The following is a 25,251-nucleotide window of genomic DNA, read 5'->3' as shown; positions in this document are numbered from 1 at the left end:
ATAGCCAGGGTCTCTGCTGAGAAAGACAGAACCCTTGTGCTTCTCAAAAGTACTATATTTTAAGGATAAGGCTGTTGCAAAGGAATGCAATGACATATTCAAGAACCAAAGCTTTGTTTAGCATTTTTCTTCAAAAGGTAATCCTTATAGCTTAAATAAGAATGTGCCTTAATCACCACGCCTGGGTCCTAAAGACTGAAATCTAAATGTACTTGTGGGATTTCAAGCACTGATAAGTAGACATTCATGAAGTCGGGAGAAAGTGTTGGTTCAAAACAAGTTATTAGATTGCCTAGGTCATGGGATTGAGGGACTGACAGCCATGGGACATGAAGGAACTGTAAGGGGCAATTGCAATGCTCTGTATCTTAATGCGGATAGTGGTTCCACGGAGATGTACATTTCTCAGAATTTATGCGCTAGACACTCAATGTGTTCAGGCTATTGTACATAAATTATGACACCTCAGTATATCAATCAAGCTGATATGAAAGCAAATGATTAGAACCAAACTTAAAAGTATTTCTAGAGTATGATTTTTGAGACTGTTTCAAATTTCTTTTTCCCCAGATATCTATTCTGTATAAATTCAAGTCCCTTTAGAAAAGCCAGTTTACAGCAATTTAGTACAACCCCCATTTTCTGTGTGCCGCCTACAGGCCAGATCCTGTGCAGGCACTGGAGGATAGAGTGTGAAGGTCACAGACACGGCCCTGCCCTGACAGAGTCAAAGCAGCTGCCAACATGAGACCCCCTGAGTAAGAGCAGAGCTCTTGTGGGTTCCTTAAGCCCAGGGAGCTTGATCTCAGAAGGAGGGGAGAAAACATTTTTAAAGACCAGGTAAAAAAAAAAAGTCTCAGTGTACTTGCTGTGTTGGCTTCTCTGGCCATTTGGTTTTGGTGCTGGTTCTAACATCTCTAACAATCTCAAGTATCAAGCTGAGTTCTTCTGACACTAGGTGAGATCCTCGGGGATGATCCTAGCAGTGGACGTTATTTCTCACTGAGGTATAAAAGCCTTGCTGTAAACTATATGTGTGAACTCTCAACATGTAACTGAATGGTATGAAACTACTGTGTTAAATTTTCATCCCATCCAGAAGAGTCCAAGAGCTCATCATCACTGGGTTTAATGTGGGCTTTGCCTTTGGTGACTCAGCCCATTTATGCCCAGGTCCAGCAACTTAATGGCCAGTTGGAGGAGAGGGTCAGCCCTTTGAAAATAAAAATGAAACCAACTCCATTAATTTAACTTGCAAATGAATCAGAGTGCTGGAAGATCATCTTACACTTCAGTGGACTAGGTTCTATCATTTTAAAAATGAAGACACCTGGGCTTCCCTGGTGGCGCAGTGGTTGAGAATCTGCCTGCCAATGCAGGGGACACGGGTTCGAGCCCTGGTCTGGGAAGATCCCACATGCTGCGGAGCTGCTAGGCCCGTGAGCCACAATTGCTGAGCCTGCGCGTCTGGAGCCTGTGCTCCTCAACAAGAGAGGCCGCGACAGTGAGAGGCCCGCACACCGCGATGAAGAGTGGCCCCCGCTTGCCGCAACTAGAGGAAGCCCTCGCACAGAAACGAAGACCCAACACAGCCAAAAATAAAATTAAAAAAAATAAAAAAAATTTTTAAAATGAAGACACCTGAGACCCAACGAGGTTAAGCTACGTGAGTATACTTGGGAAACCCATGGGCTACAAGCAAGATCTCCTGTCTTCCAAGACTGCACCACATTGCCTTCATTTCTAAGCATTTAAAACTTTGACTTTTCTGTACAGTCCATGCTCCCCAAATGGTCCCTCTTTTCATTTGGCCCAGTTGAGAGGAACCTAGCCTCCATTTAGAAATCTTCCAAGGGAGGGAATATAGATGCCCTTGGCAACCCACCCCCCCCAGGTTTTCATAGCCTTCTCTCTGGGAATTTGTACATGCTATTTCTTTCCTCTCACCCCACTCCACAAAATGCCACTACCTGTTAACTTCCTTTGAGCAAATCGGGATTTTAAGCATTCTCTGTTTACTTGATTTTAATCCTCTGAAGGCCTGCCTGCTCCATGTGCCACAGTTAACGTGCAGAAACTTCACATGCAATGAAAATCATACTTCTCTTGGTAGTCTGGCATTTCAGCATCTTAAGAAGCTAAGTAGCTCCATCCTCATTAAATTAAGCGCAAATTGGAGAAGAGAATTACGTACTTAAAAACACAGACGCGAAATGATGGATTAATGTTATACCTTAATATAACACGTCGTGACACGCAGCGAGAGCATTAGACCAATTAGCAAGCAAGTCTTCTGCTCGGGTTCATCTCTTCTGCCGGGTGCGTAGCGAAAAGCTGGTGATTTGAAGGATGGCATTTATCAAACACCCTTGGATAGAAAGTTTCCACTTTAGTGACAGGACCTGCATTCATTTAACAAAGACAGCCCCCATTGCCTGGTAATACAGCAAAAGACCCGAGTGCTCCACTGAAAGTATTGCCTGCACGTTGGCATTTATGCATCTGACTTGATTTCTAGAAACCACTGAAATCTGTTGCAATTGTGTCTAAATTGGAGTTTAGATACATTCCAAAAATATATCCTGCTCTTTTCTTCAGAACTACCAAATCACAAGTGATACCACTTAGCAGGTTTGTTGGTTTGGGTGCCCGCCCTGCCCCAACCTTTTCTAGTCTTACTTTCATATAAGTCTGACCGGTAACAGAAAGGAGAGGTAAACAGTAAATCTCCCTCTTCCTCCTGGTGTGAGTGCGCAAGATACTGTCAGAAGCAAAATGTATGGGGAGTGGAGGGAGTTTGGGTCAGCAACTTGTTGGGGATGGTTTTCTGCTGTGATAAAGCAGAAACTCCCTGTCACCAAGCTTTAAAGGAACAGAACCTGCCCGGAGGGGAGCCGTGGTCTTCGTGTTGCTGATCAATGTCAGCCTTGTAAATGCAGGGTTCCAACAACAGGGCCAGCCGGCTGAGCTGGAAGCTCGGAAAACACGTCCTCTCCTGCTTGGGGGTCTGAGCAGAGCCGAGGGCCTCTGAATAGGGCTGGGAGAGAAATCTGCAGACTGGGGACACAGGCAATATTTCTAATTAGATTTCAGCTATCTGTCCCACTGAAGGAAACACAGGCAGTCATGAAAAGCACCTTCCCTTCAAGCCTTGCTGCCACAGAGAGCGGCAGTGTGCAAACCCAGCCCTTACCTCTCCTAACTCAGCGGGTTAGAGTACTATGGCTTTCAGAACAGGGTCAGAAATGGCCTTCTTCCTACGTGATCTTCAAGCCTGAAGAGGAAGCTTATCCAGGAGCAGATCTCCTGAAAATAGGACTTTGTCCCTCCTGCTTACCTACATATGCTAGTGGCACCAGGGGAATCCCTCAGCCCTTGGTTTATGCATCAGTGAAGTGGGTGTTGTCAGCAGATGTGCAGATGAAAGATCCTGCATGAACTTCCTGCCCCATCTTATTGTTGGTAAGGGCGCTCTTCCATACGCTGGGGCTGGGAGTCAAGTCCCCAGGGAACGTGTGTGATTTGAAAACCCATGTGGTTTATTTATGTCAATCACTGATGTGTTTCCATAAATGCATTTTTGTGCCTTTGAGAGGTGTCCTGACACTATCCGGTCAGTCAAGGCAGCTTCCAGGGCACACAGTCAACTCCGACACCCAGGCAGGGTTATTGTTTTTCAGGTGCAAGCTTGATCACCTCCGCAATCCTCTGTTGTATCCACCCCAGGAATTTATGTTGAAAAGTTTAATCTTGCAGCCACCTGTAAAAGTAGCCAGAAAGCATCCCTAAAACACCTGCTTTGGGACCTTATTTCAAGGGGCAGCAAGGAAAGAGCAAAGACTTCTTGTTTTTCACCCCAGCACCAATAAAATCAGAGGTTGATGTTTATATATCACGGGGTGGTAGTTTTGAAAGAGAAATGAAAGTAAATGATGAAACTTTGGATAAAATGGACTCTCTGGAATGGAACCATGAGCAAACTCTCAATGTTGACCTTCTGGTTAAAGCCACATAATGCAATTTCTGTCATTCCCTCCAGATACATGATTTTATTGGTTTGCTTGGAATTTTGGCTTAAGGGAAACTACGTTGAGGGAGTAAAATGTTTAACTCTTATTACTGCCAAAGGCCTGTCCCCATGGTGAGATGGTATAGTAGAAAACGACAGCACGTAGGCCCTCCCTGTAAGAGCTTATATTCTAGGGGTCCATGATTTGCAAAAGACATTTTCAGGTAGTTGTCATAGCTAAAGTCATGACTAATGACTGTCTTCATTAAGAGCATTTAGGATCACCATGATGCTTTTTCAGCCTATGAAGTTGTTATGTTTTCTTTCTTATAAACTGTAACTCCTAGTGAATTTGAGGTTTATATACCATTTTGAAGTGCTGATCTCCTCGGATGAAAACAGTTAAATCAATCTTCAGAATCAGAAGTTGGTCCAATCATCATTCACTGATTTGTTGGTTGTTAATGAACATTTCCTGGTTGATAGGTTTTAGCTTTAGCATATATTAAGGTAACATGGTATTTTGATAACTACGTGCATTTCTTTAAAAGTCATGGAACTGGAGACCACCCTCTGACTAGATCCTCTCCCTCCTTTGATGGGGTGCTCTAGGCTTACTGGCCACTGTATTTCTTTTTTTCCCTTTATATCCCCTTATGACCGCATCCATTCTTATGGCTCTGCTGGCTCTCTGAATGCTGAAGACCCTCAAAAATGTAACTCCAGTTTGGACCTCTCCTCTGATCTCCAGCCTCCTCTCTCTGCTAACTTCCTACTTGAATCTCCACTTAAATATAAAATGTCCATCTCACACTTAATCGATGCAAAAGAGGGCCCATGATATTCGTCCAAATCCTAGTCTTCCCGCAGTCCTCTCCATGGCAGCTGATGATTAGCCCCTCTTTTCAGTCGCTCGGGCCCAAACCTGAGTCATTCTGGGATCTTCTCTTTCGTTCACATCCCACATCCTGCCAGCTCCACGGTGAGAAAGCGATCTATTCTCACCACCTCCAAGTTCAGAATACATTTAGGGACCCTCACTTCTCACACCTACGTGTTCAGAGTACATCTGGAACCCGACCACCTCTCACCCCTTCCAACACCACCGTCCGTCCCAGCTGCCCTTATCGCACACCGGTCTTCCTGCAGGAGACTGCCAGTGGGTCTCTGCTTCCTGTCTTGCTGTTCTGTTCATAACCAGCTGCCTGAGCGATCCTGTCAATATCTAATTCATTTCATGTGACTCCCCTCCTCAGAGCCCTACAGCACTTCCCAACTACCACCAACCGCCACCCCTCCGGGCGATCTGCTCCCCAATGCGTCACCACCCTGCTCTCATCTCCTGCATCTCTCTTCTTCACTCTGGTCACACTGGTCCTCTCCCCCGTGCTCCTCAAACACACGAGCTCGGCTCCCACCCCAGGAGCTCGGCTCCTACCCCAGGCTTGCCTGGGTCCCGCTGCCTGCAGTATTCTTCCTCAGATATCTGCACTGCTCACTCCCTCCCCTCCTTCAGGTCTTCACTCAAATGCCAAACTTCCAACCACCTGTATTAAAAGGACCACCTTTCCCTCCAGCTCCCAAACTCCCTCTCCCCCCAGCACTCACGATTCCCCCCCATTATGGCTTCATTTTTCTCCCTTTTTACTCCCTAACATACCATGTATTTTACTGATTCTTTGTTCTTGTTCATTTCTTTTTTTTTTTTTAACATCTTTATTGGAGTATAATTGCTTTACAATGGTGTGTTAGTTTCTGCTTTATAACAAAGTGAATTGTTCTTGTTTATTTCTTATTTACTCTCACCAGAAAGTAAAAATTTCCCTCAGGAAATGTTCGACTCTTGTCCATTATGAGAATCTCTAGCCTTTGGAATAGTGCCTGATAGAGTCTAGATAAAAATCTGTCGAATTAATTAATTAATTTGTATTTCTCTTTCTGTGGCACATCTTGACCCTTATACCTATTGGCATCTTAGAGTTTTTCTTAAGGATGCATGGGGTTCTTTAATATATTAAGAAGATCCAACTATTTCTTTTTTTATTAAGTTGCTGGACTGTTCATTAGGAAATGCATAGTAATCCTCAAGATAACAGTTTCAGATGGAGGTTATAAAGATATGAAGAAATTGCTTGAGGGCTTGAATAATTATAGTTTATATGTTCTTTACTGTTCTCAAAGCATTTTTCATCTTACTTGTGGCCTAGGCAGGTAAGAAAGACTGTAACTTGTCCAAGCCACACGAGCCAGAAGAATTGAAGTCAGTTTCTCCAACATGATCAAGACAGTTGGTCAGTTATTTGAAAACATTAAAGTAAGGACTCATAACAACGTGACACACACATGCAAAACGTTTTGCTTTAGATCCAACTATTTCTGATATTTGTTACCAATATTTTCCGTTTCTTTACCATTTGGTTCAGTTGTATATTTGCTATAAACTGAAGTCGTCGTAGGACCAAAGCCGTTGGTTTCCATAGTTACCGTTTTTCTTCGTGTGGCCCTTAGGCAGTCATCAAAGCCACAATCTTCTAGTGCAGAGAGCGTCCGGCTGTGTCCCCCCTCCGCTCACGCTCTCGCGTCTCCCACAGGCACCAACAGGAAGGTCGTGTACTCCCTGGCTGACTCGGCCGACGGGTTCTTCTCCATCGACAGCTCGTCTGGCATCATCATGCTGGAGCAGCCGCTGGACCGAGAACAACAGTCCTCCTACGGCATCAGCGTGCAGGCCACCGACCAGAGCCCCGGCCAGGCCCTGTCCTCTCTGGCCACTGTCACCATCACCGTCCTGGACATTAACGACAACCCCCCCGTGTTTGAGAGGAGGGACTACCTGGTGACGGTGCCTGAGGACACCTCCCCTGGCACCCAAGTCCTTGTTGTTTTTGCCACCAGCAAAGATATAGGCACAAATGCCGAGATTACGTATCTCATCCGGTCTGGAAATGAGCAAGGGAAATTTAGGATCAACCCAAAGACAGGTGGGTAAACAGCAACCAACTTAGAATCCAAGGCTTCCCTATACCCTGGTTCTCCTCCTAACCCTCTCATCAACCGCCCTTCTTGGTGGAAACAAGTCTTCTCATAGCAGGACCTGCATGCCCACCCCAGGGTGCCCTCTGACACTCTGTTCCAAGGATGCCCCCTGCTAAGTTTCAGCTCCTTGCTGTGGGCTCACTGGGCAAATACTTGGCCCCTAGGTTGGCTCCAGGAGATTTCAGATTGGCAAGCTCGGGACCAGTAATGTGGTTCAAGGTGGGGAGATAGTATTTGCAGACGGAGGCTGAGGGTCTGTTTGTTTCTCTCTCTTTTCTGTTTGCTTGTTTTTGTTACTTGGGTCCTATATTTCTGTGTTGGAACTGCCCCTGGGGATTAGCCTCCAGTTGCCACTATCCACACTCAGGTTGCCACTCTCTGGTCACCTACCAAGGCAGACGTTAATGAGCGATCGGCACGGTGACCTTCAGGCCTTCTACACCCAGCACGCGGCCGGCTGGAATGGGCATTGTATTTGATTCCAGCTCACTGCTCCTCGTCAGAACCCTGCCATTTCTCACCATGCCCTTTCCAAACTCTGGGGGAGGATGTGGCATCTCCTGGGGAAGAGATGTCTACAAAGAAACCAAGAGAACAAAAATAGAACCCTAGGGCTTTCTCTTCCTCAGGGAGTTAATAACTATTAGGGCTGTTTTGAGTAAATGAAGAGGGTAATTCAGAAAAAAGTTTGGCTATTCTTTGAAAAGTAAACATACTCACTCTTGCATTTTCAAAGAGTGTTTATATTAATATTTTCAAAGCTCTTTTGTGGGTATTCTTATTTGTTTACCTATCCCCCTATGAATAAGCAAGGCAGCCCCATTTCACAGATAAGAAAAGTGAGTCCCTCATACCTTCTGGCCACTGGACGTAATTCCCTCATCACTCAAGGAATATGTACTTGTTGAGCAAGAGGGCAAAGGAGGTCTGTTTTCTGTTGGATAATCCCAGAAATATGAGCAAGAAACTATCGCAATTAGCAATGTTCATTTAACATGGCAGATACACCAGCTTCCAATTAAGTCATTGGTTATTTCTCCCATTTTCTGTATGAGAAAATCAGCTTCAGAGAGGCTAATTTTTCCAATGTGAGTAAGTTGTGGGTGGTGCAGGGATCCAGGATTTGAAGTCAGATCTCCCTGACTCTGGAATACATGCTCTAACCTCTATATAGCACTGCTATGCCATGGGGGTGCAAAAATTGCAGGACATGTAGTCCCTGCCTTAGTATAGGAGGGTGGAAACGTTAATGGAGGGATTGCAGCAGCAGTTTCTCCTAGCAGTAACCCTGTTTATTAAGTGCATTACTTCAAATTAAAATGTATGGGGATTTTCCTCATTTAAATATGTGTTAGCCTTAGCATGTCTAGTTATGGCCATTGTATATGAATACCATGGGGAAATGGTTGAGTACTGTTTAAATCTGGCTCTGGATAACGAGGCTGGGATGCAAAATCAAGCGCTAGGGGTGGTAATTGCTAAGAAAACATAATTATGGAGAGAAAGAGGCTCTTGCTTTAGGTACAACTTCCACTTCTCACCTTAAGTAGAAGGGCAGGCTTAGCTCCCTGAGAAGCTGCCTGTCTGGAAAGAGAACAGATGTGATGTACTCACCTTGGTCCTAGTGACTGTTTTCCAGGTGGGAGAGAGAGGTAAATGCCCTTGAGAACTGCTCTGCTGACGGTACCATGACCAGCTACCAAGTGCAGAAGGCAGGACTGGGTCGCCCACCAGAAAGGGCTAGGATGGGAGGGAAAGAGCGCTCAAGGAGCCCCTCGTGGAGGTGCCCCCAGCTAGCTGCTTTCACCTGTTCTACTTGCTTAATTTAAGCAACTCTGTGCCATGGGTATTAGCTCTGCTCTGTAGTTGTAGACACTCAACTCACACTTCCTATTTGGCAACGGATCCCCAAGTGTTTCCTTTTCCGTCACATCACCGTATCCTGAACTTTCTGAGGTCTTTGTCCTCTTTGTGCCATACAAGTTTTAGAAAAGCACCTTATAAGTAGGGGAGGCACCTTAGTGGTTAATTCAGTTTAAGACTTAGGTTAAGTCTGCAAGTATATACTTACTGATGAGGGACGGGGTCATACCATCACGTCCACGCATCTTGACTCATTCTCAGTCTGCCTGGGTCCCCTTGAGGAATCCTGGGGAGACGCTTGTCGGGGATGCTCGCTCCTGTCTCTCCTCCCAAATTGCCTGAGGGTGAATAATGCCAGAGATTTTCAGGCTGCTTGAGGGAAGTTCAGAAGCTATTGCAGAAACATACAAAGACCTGATTTCTTCAGCATTGTGTCTGATGGATAGCAATGTTTTAACTGACAGCATTAATCAGACTCTGGGTTGCTTTCAGCTGGGCGTTAAGTAAACAAATTCCTGACTATCTCAAACTCTTGGCTGGAAATGATGTTACAGATATTACCATGATTGTGGGACTGCTGACCAGAGTTTTTCCTAATCAAATCTAAAGCTCCCCATTTTCCTTCAAAGGGAGTATCTCTGTGTCTGAGGTCCTGGACTATGAATTATGCAGAAAGTTTTACCTGGTGGTGGAAGCGAAAGACGGGGGCACCCCCGCCCTCAGTGCCATGGCCACTGTCAACATCAACCTCACAGATGTGAATGACAACCCTCCCGAGTTCAGCCAAGATGTCTACAGTGCTGTCATAAGTGAAGACGCCTTGGTCGGGGACTCCGTCATTTTGGTAGGTGCCAGGGGGGTGGTCCAGATATCTGGGACTAATAATCCTCAAGAGAGTGAAAAAGTGAGCAGAGTCTATCTTGGATTCTCTTCGCACTTTCTCTTTTCAGTGTCCTTTGGTCCCCAAGAACTTTAGTCAGACACCAGTCTTTCAACTGCTCCTTCTCCACGTTGTCTGTTAGAAAGGGTCTGATAAAGTTCGTTTATATCAAGATGTAAGTGATCCCTCATCACTTTCCTCCCAGGAGTGTATTTTTTTGAGAAACAAAACAGACCATGGAATGAATTTCTAATGATAGCTCCTACTAGTTTGTGACCTTGGATGACAAGTTAGTAGATGGCTAAGGACAGAATAAAAAATCCTTCCCACCACCCCCAAATACACACACATACACAAACACACACACACACACACACACACACACAGAAGGGCAGCTACAAATGGGATCAAGCTTAACACTGACTGGTTACTCTTAAAGGAGCTCTTTCTGGAAGGAATTTTTTCTATACCAGTAAGAGCAAGCTATGTATTAGGAGGACACAGGTTCTCTTAGACATAGAAATTACATTTGGGAAGAGTGAGTCAGTCCCGTCCTCAGCAACCTCTTCACCCCTAGGTGGGAGAGGTCCCTTCCATCCATCCTCGTATCTGGCTCCTGCAGCACCAGCTGTTCATTCTTTACACATCCAAGGTAGACGTCCCAGGCCATTTCTCCTGGGGCCTGAAACTATTACAAGACTATTTCCATACATATAAATCCCAACATCACCAATGTGGGGCTGTGTGTTTGCCATGTGGGAAAGGGAATTTTCTTGGACTTCCTTAACATGGAAATGCATAAGTTTAGAAGATACCTGACTCAGTGGCAGAGACCATTGTTTTGCAGAATTGGGAAAGAATCACCGAAGTATCCCTATCAGTTAGTTTTGGGTCTATCCTTACTGGCTCAAGGCCTGAGGAAAATCAGGCCTAACAAGCGTCAGGCTGTAGGCAGATAAAAATGAACATAAATAAAATGGCAGCTCTAGTCATGGTGCTTTCCTCCTTCGGCCAACCCCAAATCTCTTCCCCTGGTGCATGATCACTGGCATTGGTGAGTAGAGCGCCTAAGAAGACTCTCAGAGCTCTGCCCATTTGTACAGACCTGGGACCCTAAGAGTAAACCTTTTCTCTGTCTGTCGTGTCATGTCTTTGCTTTGTTTTGCTTGTGTCCCGTGAAGCTAATAGCAGAAGATGCAGACAGCCAGCCCAATGGACAGATTCGATTTTCCATTGTGAATGGAGATCGAGACAGTGAATTTGCTGTGGATCCTGTCTTGGGACTTGTGAAGGTTAAAAAGAAATTGGACCGAGAACGGGTAAGCTAGTTTAGGCATGCTCCCTTCCCATCCACACCCACCCCTTCACTGAAATCAGGCACGGACTCCATGAGTATAAGTGGGAAGGTTCTCCATTGTAAATAACGGGAGTGGGAATTCCCTGGTGGTTCAGTAGTTAGGACCCTGCGTTTTCACTACCGTAGCCTGGGTTCGATCCCTGATCGGGGAACAAAGATCCCATCAGCCTCGAGGTGCAGCCAAAAAAAAAAAAAAGAAACAAACAAACAAACAACGACAACAAAAAAACACACATTGAATAATGGGAGTAAATAGGGATGGACTAAAATGCAGCCGGAAGTATTTTCATTAGACCTTAGAAAGAATTTGTTGCCAATAGATGCTGGTATTTTCTTATTTTTGGAGGCTTTAAAGAAAAAGCAAAAAACCAACTTTCTAGATGGTTTGAATTTTGGTCCTTCCAAAGCAAGAAGGCAGAAAAGTATATTCAGCATCGGGATCCTGTGGTCCTGGATTCATGAACAGCATTGACCCTAAGCGAGCAGATACAAAAGGATGACCTGACGGTATCTAGGTCAGAAAGAATGATCCAGCAGATTCCTCTGTCCGAGGTTAAACTAAGTTTCTAAACACTGTCTTTTTTGACCAAAAATATGTGTCTTCAAAGTGAAATTTAAATATGGAAAAAGATGCCATAGGCATGACGCTTGAAAGTAGAAAGAATTCTCTAGGTAATAGAAGCCCGTAATATACTCCCAAAGTATCAAAACTAATACTTATTAGGACAGATCAGTTGTGACAACTGTTAGAGTCTGAACAACGGCCAAGAGCTGTGGTTCTAACCTGGGCTGATTTTACCCCCAGGGGACATCTGGCAATATTTGGAGACATTTTTGGTTGTGACAAGCAGGCAGAGGCAATATTGACTTCTAGTGAGTCGAGACCAGGGATGCTTCTAAACATCCTTCAACGCACAGGTCCGCCCCCGACAACTAAGAATTATCTGGCCCCAAGTGCCAGTTGGTGCCGAGGTTGAAAAACCCCGGTCTAAAGACTCAACGTGAAGGTGGCTCATCTTCAGCAAAGCATTGTGAGCCTGCAGCGCCTGAGTGGGCCCGGAAGGAAGCAAGCGCTGTGATTCTTTACTGTCGGCCCTTTGTGCTTTGGCAGGTGTCTGGATACTCCCTGCTCGTCCAGGCAGTAGACAGCGGCATTCCTGCGATGTCTTCAACTGCCACTGTCAACATTGATATTTCTGATGTAAACGACAACAGCCCAGTATTTACACCTGCTAACTATACCACTGTGATTCAGGTGAGCAAATCTGGCCTCCCAGGCTCTTGTCCTTATGCACTCATCCTCCTTCCTCTGCTGTTAATTACTCATCATGGTTTACTCTTGTTTTTACCTAATATCAACTCAGCTCATCATAGGGCTAGCATGAAAAGAGCCTGATTCTTCTACTGCAACTGATTAATAAAACGTCGATAAGCGCTATGGCCAATGGGGTTCTTTCAAGTGTCAGGTGCTTTCCGTACACGGTCTGTCCTCACGACAGCCCTCACTGAAGGAGGTAAGGATCTGAGAGGTTAAGTAGCTCAACCAAGATCATGAAGCTGTTAAGTGATAGAGTCAGCATTTGAACTCAGGTCTGTCTTCTGAAAAGACTATTCTCTTCCCACAGTGACAGACTGCCTTTAAGCCACTTTGTGCTATTCTAGCAGGGGAGGGAGGTTGATACGAACCATCTTGTTTGTCAAAGGGAGATTGGCCTTCAGGCTAGAGCTGCTCCCCATTAAAATCAGTCTTCCATAAGCAGTTTGCTTAGCAGTTTAAACCCACTTGCTCTCTAAAATTAGACTGCAGGAGAGAGTGACTTACTGCTGGTGTTCTGCTCTCAGAGAGGATGACTTTTCTTCCCAGCTATTTTTTTTTTTAATTCAAAAGATATCTCGTGAGCACGGTACTAAGTGCCAAGCTACTTCCATTTCCCAGTACTTCTAGAAGCTGAAAGTCCGACTTCAAGAGGATCAGGAAATCCAGTCCAGGAATACTGTCAGCATGGAGGACTTAACAGGAGACAGGGATGGATATATGTGTCTTGTGGGGACCACAGATATTTTTAGGAAATCAGCCTCAGAATCACCCACCACGGGTTCCCAGGGCTTTGTGGGTCGAAGGTGAGATGAGAGTGAGCCAGTCTTGAGGGGCGCCTTTGGAACAACGTTCAAGACTTTTGAGTCTGGCCATCTATAGGCCCCCAGCTCCCCTGCACCACTGAGCCCCACCCCCCAGGATCAGGCTGAACAGCTCTCTGCTCCCTTCCTACCCCTTTCTCAGCGAAACTCGATACCTTCCCCAGTGGTATTTTGGTTTCCTCTCCTCTCCCATGCTCTTTCCAGCAGCTGTGCATTCCTACCCCTCCCCAGCTTCCACAGAGCTCCCTCCAGGCTCTGCCCCTTCCCCCACTGCTCTTTCCCTGCACGGCTCTGCTCCCCACCTGTCCCCACGATGCAGCTCTCTGCCTCCCCTCCCCCGCCTCCGCTCACTAGCCCAGCGCAAAATGGGCTCTGCCTGCTCAACATTCAGTTTCATGACACGCGTCGATCAGCTTGACAGACTGTTCTCACACGCACTCCAGGAAGTCAGCAGGGAGAGAACAGAGACTCTGAGCCCATGAGCGGTGACCGTGGCTTCCGTCTGCAACACCGGGCCCGTCTGTGTTCTATTTCACCCTCCTTCCTCGGATGTGACCCCTCAGGCACACAGCCTCTTACCCTCTCTCTTGTATGGAGGAAATGGCTTTTATAGAGAGAGCAAACAAATCAATAAATCTTCTATTTTGTGTGGTGCTGAGGATACTGTCAGTGTGCGCCAATAAATCTACGCTGGGCTGGGACGTTTCCACAACTTATTCCAGAGGGAGACGGTGTCTAGTTCCCGAAAACCAAAAGGCCACTTGAGAGGAGAAGCAACATGAGAAGTCTCTGAGGTTCTTTTCTCCTCTTTCTCCTGCAAAAAAAAATGCTCCTCCCATTGTTCACCCCAGAATAATTTTCTTTTTCCAACACATGGTTCTTATAAGACTAATTCAGCGCCTAAAACATGAGTGCGCCCGCCCCGCCCGTGACTGCTGTCATGCAGGGTATCACTGTCTTCATCTCTGTGACCCAAACTCATGTTAATCCAAAGTCAATGTCATCAGCAGGCCTGAACTAATGAAACTGACTTCTGGCCCGAACCATGGTAATGCTGAAGTCTAAACAGAGCAGAGCAAGGAAACCAGTGCCTGAGCCACCGAGGAGTTTAATTTGGTGTTTTCAAAGTAAGGACAACCTTGGGCCCAAGAAGGAGTAACTAGGAGCCTTTGTGTTTCCATCTGGGGTCGAAGGCAGAGTTTCTGCAAAATCGTGTTGGCATAATGACATCCGGACTTCCGAAACTTCTGATGAAGTTACAGATTCCTTTTCTCTTCATCCGCTAACTGAGGAATATCCATCCCATCCCCTTTCCCTTCCCTTAAGAAACAGCAAAACTGTGTTCTGATGGCTGGGGTGAAAAGCCCTATTTTTCACCTGACACCCGCCTTTGTATTTTTCCTGGGAAGTTGCCAGGATGTCCCCCTAAAGAGTCTGGTATTGTGACTCTGTGTCACCACGTTGGGCCTCCGCGTAACCGTGGTAAGTGTGACGAAGTGCTTTCCCATCCTGAAAGGTTGATGTTGTCTTGGCCCGAGAGGATTTCTGACATCGTCATGAAGGCTGTTGAGCACCGTGTATCTCCGGAGCCGTTCGGGTGAACTCAGGGCAATTCCAGCCTTTCAAGGACAAGGTGTAACCAGCAGTATCCTTGGAACCTGCAAACCCGTTCAAAGCCAAGTCCTCATGTTTTCACCTGCAGCTCTTTGTCTCACAGGGCAGTTGTGGGGTGGCAGCCAAGGATGGGAAACATGACGCTTTCAGAGGCCAGCACATTTTCAGAAGACAAGATAATATCACAGGGAATCCCTTCCGCAAAAAGCCCTGTTTCTAGCACAGCACTCTCAGCCGGTAATGATGGGTTGTTTTTTTTTTAATGTGAAGAGAGGTGTAATTTTATCTTCCCTTTTAATATACTCTCTTATGCAGGAAAATAAGCCAGTAGGCAGCAGCATTTTGCAGCTCGTGGTGACAGACAGAGACTCCTTTCACAATGGGCCTCCCTTCTCCTTCTCTATTTTGTCGGGAAACGAAGAGGAGGCGTTTGCGTTGGATTCGGATGGGATCCTGCGCTCAGCCGTGGTCTTCCGGCACACGGAGTCGCCAGAGTATGTGCTGTGTGTCCAGGTACAGCCTTGTCCTCTGCCCGCATCGGCCAGCTTTCTCTCGTGCTGGTTGCTGGGCCCGTTGGTTGGGTTTTCTTTGTCGAGCAAGTCAACATAATTCATTACTGCGCAGGAATGTTCCCCTTTTAATCTCAAATTCAATTTCACACCAATAAAAGTGGCCTCTGTATGTGAAATTGAAAAGGAAAGAAAGGAAGCATCATTGTTACAAGCGGGACGTTCCTGTAGGGTGTGCCGGGCTGACGGTCCCTGGGCTTAAACCTGCATTCTGAAAATTCCTGGGGTTCTAGTTGAGCCCCAAAGACAACTCATTTGTCAAGGCTTGCTGCTTGGTACTGAGAAGTATTTCCCAGGTCAACCCAAGTGGGGAAGCAACCAATCCTTGTCCTAATGTGATTGAGCTATTTCATGGCCTCTGCTTTTGAAGAGACCTCTGCTTGGTAAGTTTCCCCAGTGAGGAGGGAGGGGAACAGGGAGATGGCAATGGCCTCCCAACATTTCAGCTTCTTCAAGGTCATGGTGTAAAATGAAGTGAGATAAAGAGGCAAAAGTGGCAGTTGTGGGAAGGGTGTGGATAGGAGCAGGAAAGAGAGAGCGCTAAAAAAATTCACTGGGTGCAGATTTTGCCAGTACCAAGATGTGGGTCCTATCAGTGAAACTGAGTGACTTTTTTTACCCACAATTGACACAGAGGGCAACCTAAACTCATTATTAATGGTGGCAATAATAACAATAGTCGTTCTTTATATAGCATTTAATTGTGTACCTTATTTCTTTGGATAAATTATGGCTTACTCTACTCCATGAAACCTTCCAAATTAATGACTTTTGGCTCCAAGCACATTGATAAACTCTTCAGTTGCCACCCACGCATCCAACAATATTATGTGAATGATTTTATATCACAGTATAGGTCCTCAAGGGCAAGGAGAGAGTTTTAGTGCCTTCTCACAGAAGCTAGTACAGTTCTTTGCATACCTTCTCTGATTGTTAGAGAGCATATTTCACAACTCAGACTTTGTAAACACCATAGAGAGCTTTCTCCTCCGAGTCCCTTATGTTAAACTACCACCAAGTCACACGTTTCTGCCTTCATAAGGTCCCAGTGTGCATCAGGCATCTTCCCTTTGCCATCACCCCACTTTATTCTATATCGCCCGATACTCATACTATCGCAGAAGCCTCCTGGGTGTTCCTCTGACTTCAGCCTCATTCTTTTCTGATCTATCCCTACACCCCTCCAGGCTAATCATTCCACTTTGATTATATCAGTCCACTTTGATTATGTCATTCCACTAAACCAGAGGTCAACAGACTATAATAGCCCCTGAACCACATCCTGTCCTCAGCCTGTTTTTATAAGTAAAGTTTTATTAGAACACACCTCACCGATTCATTTACATATGCTCTGGGCTTCTTCTCTGCTGGAATGATAGTTGAGTAGTTGGTAGAGATCATATAACCCCAAAGCCTAAACTATTTCTTATGTAGCCCTTTACAGAAAAGGTGTGCCAACCCCTAAACTAAAACCATCTGAGCTCCCTAGTGCCTGAAAACTTGTGAATTCTGGCTCTTTCAGACTTTAGGCAGACATGACTGTCCAGTCCTTCTCAGGCCACAAGCCCATGAGTCTGCCACCTTACACCCAGTGGCTTCATGCCTTTCTGTCACCTTTCTGGTTTTCGACATCTGAGTGGGCAACCTCTGGCCTATAGAGTCCAAACTCATCACTGTCTTTTGAGGCCATACACAGTTTCACTTCAAGTTCAACCTAATTTGCTAAATTTATCTCTTCTTACATGAATTTTCCATTTCAGCATCTCTGGTTCACATAATTCATTTTTAAAAGCATATGGTGATGGTAATAATAAAAATAACAACATTTTATTAACTCTCACATACTAAGTACTTCTATGAGTCAAGCCTGTGCTAAGTACGTTGCAATCACTGTGTCTGTTAATCCCCACAGTACAAGAATCCTGTGAGGTAGATGTGACTATTTTATTCAAATTAAAGGTACAGAAATTGAAACTTGAAGAAGTTAAGTGACTTACTCCAGGCCAGACACATAGTGAGAGGCAGAGCCAAGATTCAAACTCAGGTCTCTGTGATGACCAAGCCCGTGCTTTTATACTACCTTCTACATACAAGGACACATCTCCCCAGATGGTACCTGGCCTGCAAGGTCCTTTGCAGCCCCGCATCCTGAAATACCCGCCCTGAGGACCCAGCCCCTGAGAATCTGCCCTTCTCAGAAGTCCTACAGCACTGACTACCTTCACATTGCACATGGCAGGTACTCAGTAAAGATCTGTTTCAGGGTAGTGGTTCTGTCAATTCTTATGTAAAGAAGGAAGTCAAAATGGGTTTTTTCAGGCTACCTATTTTGCCCTTCACTGTACCATCTTTTATTCTAAACCTTGATATTGTGTACTTCTCACTTTAAATAGCATTGTTTCTTAAATGTGCAGAAAAGTGCTCTCTGGTCCAATCAAAAGCAAAGAAGCCAAAAGAACAAAGATTTCTCCTACAAGTGGGAATGCCACTTTATGGGGTTCCCCTGTAGCTTCTGTCCAAAATTAAAACAAGGCCAGCCTGTTGTGGGCATGCTGGATCCCATAGCACCCACTGTTCTCCCTCCCAATTCACCCCCCATGGCTTTATTGTGTTGACACATTTTATTGGCCATAACAGGGTGTACATATGGGGACCCCAGGTGATAAATCACTCCTCTTACTTAAATGCACATCCTCAACATTTTGCAGAATAGTGGCGGGGGATGGAGGAAGAAGCAGATATGGTTAAAGGAAGAGACATCTTCCGAGTTTTGTTGATTTTTTTAAAATTATTATGTTTTTTTTCTTACTTCCTTGGCTTTCTCCCTCTTGGTTGTTTCAGGCAAAAGACTCAGGCAAACCTCAGCAAGTTTCTCACTCCTACATCCACGTGCGGGTCATCGAGGAAAGCATCCACAAGCCCACAGCCATCCCCCTGGAAATTTTCATTGTCACCATGGAGGACGACTTTCCTGGTGGGGTCATTGGGAAGATCCACGCCACAGATCAAGACGTGTACGATGTCCTCACATTTGCCCTGAAATCGGAGCAGAAAAGCTTGTTCAAGGTGAACAGTCATGACGGGAAAATCATCGCCCTAGGAGGCCTGGACAGCGGGAAGTACATCCTGAACGTGTCAGTGAGTGATGGCCGTTTCCAGGTGCCCATCGACGTGGTCGTGCACGTGGAGCAGCTGGTGCACGAGATGCTGCAGAACACCGTCACCATCCGCTTTGAGAACGTGTCCCCCGAGGACTTTGTGGGGCTGCACATGCATGGGTTCCGGCGCACCCTGCGGAACGCGGTCCTCACCCAGAAGCAGGACAGCCTGCATATCATCAGCATCCAGCCCGTGGCGGGCACCAATGAGCTGGACATGCTGTTCGCGGTGGAGACGCCCAACAGTGAGTTCTACAAGCCGGCCTACCTGATCCAGAAGCTGTCCAACACCAGGAGACATCTGGAGAACGTCATGCGCATCTCAGCCATCCTGGAGAAGAACTGCTCCGGGCTGGATTGCCAGGAGCAGCATTGCGAGCAAGGCTTGTCGCTGGATTCCCACGCGCTCATGACCTACAGCACAGCTCGCATCAGCTTCGTGTGCCCGCGTTTCTACAGGAACGTGCGCTGCACCTGTAACGGTGAGTGCGGTTCGGAGAGTTCCCTCCCCAGTCCTGAGCTTTCAGAGGTGGCCTGGGTTACCATCCTGGCATGCATGCGTTCGTTCATTCACTCATTGGACAAAATATTTACTGACCGCCAGCGATGTGCCTCATCACCATGAGGGACTCTGGGGCTGCAGGGTGAACAAAACAAGCTCCGCCCCTTCTCCGGCGGGGCATGTAGCTTATGGGCGGCACAGACATACAAACAGGCTGGCATAATCCACGTGATGAGTATCGTTAGGGGAAGTACAAAGTCCTGTGGGAGGACCCTATCAAGAGGGAAGGTTTCCTGAAGGGACTATCCTCTAGGTTGAGATAAAAGATAAGTAGGAATTAGTCTCTCTCTTTCTGACTTACTTCACTTAGTATGATAATTTCTAGGTCCATCTGTGTTGCTGCAAATGGCATTATTTCATTCTTTTTTATGGCTGAGTAATATTCCATTGTACATATGTGTGTGTGTATATATATATATATCTATAGATATATATAGATATATACCACATCTTCTTTATCCATTCATCTGTCAATGGGCATTAGGTTGCTTCCATGTCTTGCATATTGTAAGTAGTGCTGCGATGAACATTGGGGTGCATGTGTCTTTTCAGATTAGAGTTTTTGTCTTTTCTGGATATACGGCCAGGAGTGGGATTGATGGATCATACGGTAACTCTATTTTTAGTTTTTTAAGGAACCTCCATACTGTTCTCCATAGTGGCTGCACCAAATATCATATGATATCACTCACATGTGGAATCTAAAAAAAAATTATACGAACGAACTTATTTACAAAACAGAAATTGACTCTCAGTCATAGAAAACAAACTTATGGTTATCAAAGGGGCAAGGTGGAGGGTATAAATTAGGAGTATGGGATTAACAGATAACAGTACTATATGTAAAATAAACAACAAGCACCTACTGTATAGCACAGGGAGCTATATTCAATATCTTGTAATAACCTATAGTGGAAAAGAATCTGAAAAAGAATATACATATATATATATATATATATATATATATATATGTAGAACTGAATAACTTTGCTGTACACCTGAAGCTAACACATCATTGTAAATCAACTGTATTTCAATGTAAAAAAAAAAAAAAAAAAAAAGTAGGAATTAGACGTGTGAAAACAGGTAGGGGAGGGACAGCATTCCAGTGGAGGGGCCGTTTGTATGAGGCTTAGGGGCAAGACAGTAACCTACACTGAGGGGATTGAAAGAGATTTCCAGTGATGACAAAGGAGACTTGTGAGTCGGCCCAGTGATCACAGAAGAGCCATTAGCCAGGGTGAAGTTCTAGAAATTATCTCAAAGCAGTGGGAGCCATTGGCTCATTTGCAGGGGAGAAGTGACAGAATCAGGTCTATATTTCATGAAGAGCCTGCTGGCTGCAGAGGTGAATGGGTTAGACGGGGCTGGGCCAGAGGCAGGGAAACAAGTTCAGAAGCTATCGCAGAGGGTAAAGGCAGCTGGATTCGCTTCAGTGAAAAACAGGGGCCAGATATTCTGGAGCACAGTCAAGGGGTGGATTCAGCCCTCAGAGCGGCAGAGATGGAATGGTTTGTATTTGTCGATGGAACTAGAGTCATTGAACCTTGACCTTCCCTGGTCAGAGGCCATAGCTGCACAGAGTCGCATGACCACAGTGGTCAGCAAGAAACCTTGCCCTCTCCCTCTTTTTCTCTCTCTGACATGTGGCGCCATAAATTCACTGCCCTCTTCGAAGAAAATTGCACCTGGAGTTTTTCTAGCCAGTGAAAACTTGGCCCAAAGGTACTGTGGCCAGAAGAGAAGCCATTTATAAAACATCCTTTAGGTAACTGACGACAGGCAGGGCCCCTGCCCTCTTCCCTTTTAGAAAGTTTTGAGCTGCACTTTGGAGAATGAGTTCATCAGAGGAAGGCCCCAGAGATCACAGCTCCCTCCAAGAGACCTTTTGATGACCTCCAAGCAGCCTAGAAGAGTGCTGGCCACTCACTCTGTGGTCCCCAGTGAATTCTGTTTGCGTTTTCACCAGGTAGATGCAGTGATGTCCAAACTGTTGAATATGTAAATTAGCTCCAAAATAGCTCCAAAGTAACTCTAAGCATGTGTGCTAGGTGAAATGCATTTCTGGCAGATGCCACAAACATGCAAGATTTATGAATGCCAGCTGTCCAGACCCTACCTATACTTCCTTTGTAGGCAAATTGATTTATGCACCAAAGCTCTGCTAGAGCCTTCCTGCAGTGATTCACAGCAGGGTTCAAAAGAGGTTCAAGACAGGACAGGGCAGACTCTGCAGGAGAAACTAAACCAGTTAATTATCTTTGTGCTCTGAGAACTCATTTCATTCAGTAAAAATCTGCAGTGCCAGCAATGTCCTAGGCACTGCAGATTCAAAGTGAAAAAAGACAGTCCCTGCTCTTAGGAGCTGGCCAATTTGAACTCAGCTGTTGCAAGTACCTGTTTGCATTAATAGTGTTATAAGGAATGCTGGGGAGGAAAAAGGACAGAGTCCTTATCATGGCCAGAGGAAAGCTTTCTCTGACATTTAGGCACCAGAGACCACTTATATTCTAAGTTTTGAGGGATGAGTATGAGTTCATCAAGAAGAGACAAGGGGAGGGCAGGCTTAGCAGTTTTCTTCAAAGCAGGGATTTAGATTTTGTTGGAGAGAGGGGTCTTGCTCTGCATTTTGCATGAGACACTGATATTTTAAGTGCAATGAGTTTCAAGGTGGTATCCTGGCCCAGGACTCCTGTCCTCGAGTCCCCATAAACCTTTCTACTCCCAGGAAACCCAGAATGCTGGAAGTTTTTGTGATTCAGCCCCCAGACATCCCAAGAGGAGGCTTTCTCGGTTTAAAACGTGAGCATTTCCTGAACAAGAACTCTGTGCAGACTCAGCCCCACTTCTCAGCCTCTTTTCACCTTTAAGTCACTCTTGTAATTAAGCTGCAAAATAAAATACTGGATTTTAGTGGTAAAAGGACATCAAAACATCATCTGGCCCAATCCCCATCTTCAGCAGCTGATATACGATAGTCTCCCTTTTATAAATGTGGTAGCTCCCTGCCTTGCCCAGGGCCATACGGCTGGTGAGAAGGGCATGCTGATTCAATAAACGTTCATCTTGGGCCCCTGTTTTATTACCTGCATCTTAAGAACAGGAACTCTTCCATTTTTTATATGATTCATAACCCCAGTGCTATGTACTCTATAAGAATATTAAAATAACCCCATTTTTTCTCACAGACCCATGGCAGGATAGCAGAGGATCTTAGACTCCAGTATGCCTGTGGCTTACTGAAAATGCCCACTACTGAGGCCCACACTCAAATATAGCAGGAGGTTTTGGGTGGAGCCTAGGAGTCACTATATATGTAGGCTGGGTGATTCTAATTCTGGTGGTGAGGAAACCAAACTCTAAGAAATCTCACATCAACATAAAATAGAAAAACTTCCCTCTGGGTTCAGAGGGCAAACTCTTAATTATAATAGTAATAGCTCTCTCAGTTTTTCTAAAGTATCCTCTTAAATAAAAATACAGTGAGGAACTGTTAAGGAAAGCATTAATCATTTTAGACATTTTCTCATTTATTGGAAAGGAGAGGTAATTGAAGTCAGTAAATGCCCCCAGGCCCCCAGACACACACACATACACACACACGCACACACACACACACATGCACACCCAGTATTGCTGCTTGTCTGTTTACCCTAGAAGGTTGGCAGATAAAATAAATGGACTTTCCCACCACTTGGTGGAATAATTAAGATGATAAATAGAGGTAGCTGCCCATTCTGGGCTGTGTAATAATATTTATACAGATTTGGCCTCAATATTCTACCCTCCTCCCGACTTCCAACCCATCTTTCTCTCATGCAGACTTTTTTTAGCTCAAATTAACATCATTAACATCTTGAACCAAAATGCTGAGCTGCTTTGACAAAACGAAAACAGGCTTGAAACTTAGTGCCAAAGAGCCTCATTACATTCCAGCCCCCATGAAGCATCACGTTTGAACAAAAGTTTGAGAGATACAGAGTTCTGAGGCCGTGAGGTGGCTCCTGGTAAACTTTAGATGTTCGGTGAACTTTGGCACTTGGGTAAGAAAGCCCGACACCAACCTAAACGATGGGGAATGATAAAGGCCCTTGAGCTCCTATGCGGAAGCCAGAGGACAGAGCATTGGGGCAGCCCGTGGGGCAGTGGTGATTGTCCATTTTGGAAAATTTTCACTGATTTTTTTCAAAAGTCTAATCTAGAAATATATCAGAAAGGAGACGCTTGTCCAAGAGAATGGACTTGCCATGAGACCATCAGAGTTTAAGACCAATGTGTTTATGAGGATGTTGGTGGAAGTGGATGCCTGATTTGTCTAGTCCTGGTTCAGATATGGAAACCAGACTAGAAACCGGAGCTCCAGTAAAATGCGTGGAGCGTCTGCCGTGGGTGAGCCCTGTGCTGGCAGGGGTGAGGGTGACGGCAGCCGCGCCCTCAGCCGGTGGTGTATGATGCCACTGTAAGGGTTTGCAGGGCAGGGAGAAGAACACTGAGGGTGATGTCACCTGCACTAGGTCTGAAAGGATGCCTAGAATCAGGTAGGTGATGGGGAGGGAGTGGTCCAGGCTGAGGAGCATTAGAGCCAAGGAATAGAGGTGAGAAACCGTGTGCAGTGCAGTGCCCAGGTGAAGGCAGGGACAAACATAGCAACTAACATCTATTGAGCAGTGACCTGTTACTGTGCTGTTTTTCACACGTGTCATTGCACTTAACCCTCATCATAACCTTAAAGGGTAGGTATCATTAACTTTCCTCAAAAGCTAAGGAAACTTGGACTTGGAAAGATCAGTTGACTTGCTCAAGGTCACAAACTTAGTAAGGGTCAAGCTAGGATTCACACCTGGCAGTCCTAACCACTGTACCCTATCACCTCTGCACAGATTCGAAAGGAACTTGAAATTCACCCAGTCCAACCTCCCACCCACTACAGACATCCTGTTTACTGTACTCCTGGCACAATAATTCAGCCAAGGTTTGAACCCCAGTCCGGGCACTCACTACCTCACAAGATGGACCTAAGACAACTTCTCTCTTCTAGGGCACCAAAATCTACCTCCTTGTGATGTCACCCAGCTCCACCATTTGGAGCCACACAGAACCTGACCTGTCTAACCCCTCCTGTACAAGTTGCCCTCCAGTCATCTAAGGATAGTTTTTAGGACCCCTTGAATCCTCTCTTTCTAGACAAACAGCAGAAGTTCCTTTGCTCCTTGGCTGTGAACAATAGGAGCTAGAAAGAGTTGTTAATTCGTGTAGTTGGGGCACAGAATAAGCATAAAGGAAGGAATCCTCTGTCCTACTTGAAGGAGTCCATGAAAGGCGTTGGAATCAATGAATAGTCCTGGGAAGGCATTTTGAGCAGAGAGAGAAGTGAAGAGAAAAGCCCAGGGATTCGGGGCACCCTTTCATTTGCTCACTCACTCAACAGTGAATTAAATACCCTTCCAAGCCCTAGGCGGGCTGCTGGAGATACAGTGGTGAGTGGGGCTAACATGGTCCCCATCCTCATGGACCAAGAACCGGCATCATGTACTGAGCGAACAACAGGGAGCTCAGTTGGATTGAGTTGGATGGTGGGGAGTCTGGACAATCCTGGGAAAATATGGTAGGACAGGTAAATGGAGCCTGTGAGAGGCAGCACAGTGATGTACTTCTCATAAGCACAATAAAATGATGAATGCTTCTGCAAGGCAGTAAGACACTTAAAACTTAGCCTTGATGAGTTTTTAAAAAACATAAAACAACCTGAGATTGGGTTTGCACTTGGGCTGGGGATTGCTAATGCTAATTCTCAAAGGACAGAGCCCATTGTCCCAACCCCAGGGATTCTGAATAATTTAGCGTTGTCTCCGAATCTTAACCAGGTTCCCCCTAAAAACTGGGAAGTTTTTATTTCTCATTCACAACAGATATGTCTCTGCAGATCCCTGATCTCCAGCATGCATGAGTCCTGGAAGTGCCAGGAGAGGTTTGGAGGTGCCCACTGTGGAGGTGATACCAGCTTCTCACCATGTGGATAATCCCTTATATATTCCATCCACACACAGCTGCCCCAGAGAGGATA

General features: G+C 45.6%; 1 protein-coding gene across 2 annotated transcripts in view; it reads left to right on the top strand.

Annotated features, from left to right (window-relative positions):
* Window positions 1-25,251, top strand: part of FAT3 (FAT atypical cadherin 3) — a 559,291-nt gene that overhangs the window by 494,846 nt on the left and 39,194 nt on the right. For both annotated transcript variants that reach the window (XM_068555275.1, XM_068555274.1), the window contains exons 13-18: window positions 6,601-6,994; window positions 9,542-9,752; window positions 10,970-11,107; window positions 12,257-12,400; window positions 15,214-15,411; window positions 18,309-19,107. In XM_068555275.1, the coding sequence (XP_068411376.1) occupies window positions 6,601-6,994; window positions 9,542-9,752; window positions 10,970-11,107; window positions 12,257-12,400; window positions 15,214-15,411; window positions 18,309-19,107 (1,884 nt within the window). The remainder of the gene's footprint in view (window positions 1-6,600; window positions 6,995-9,541; window positions 9,753-10,969; window positions 11,108-12,256; window positions 12,401-15,213; window positions 15,412-18,308; window positions 19,108-25,251) is intronic.

This window comes from Eschrichtius robustus, chromosome 11, assembly GCF_028021215.1.
Source record: "Eschrichtius robustus isolate mEscRob2 chromosome 11, mEscRob2.pri, whole genome shotgun sequence".
Taxonomy (NCBI): Eukaryota; Metazoa; Chordata; class Mammalia; order Artiodactyla; family Eschrichtiidae; genus Eschrichtius; species Eschrichtius robustus.
This window is presented reverse-complemented; position numbering and strand designations above follow the sequence as displayed.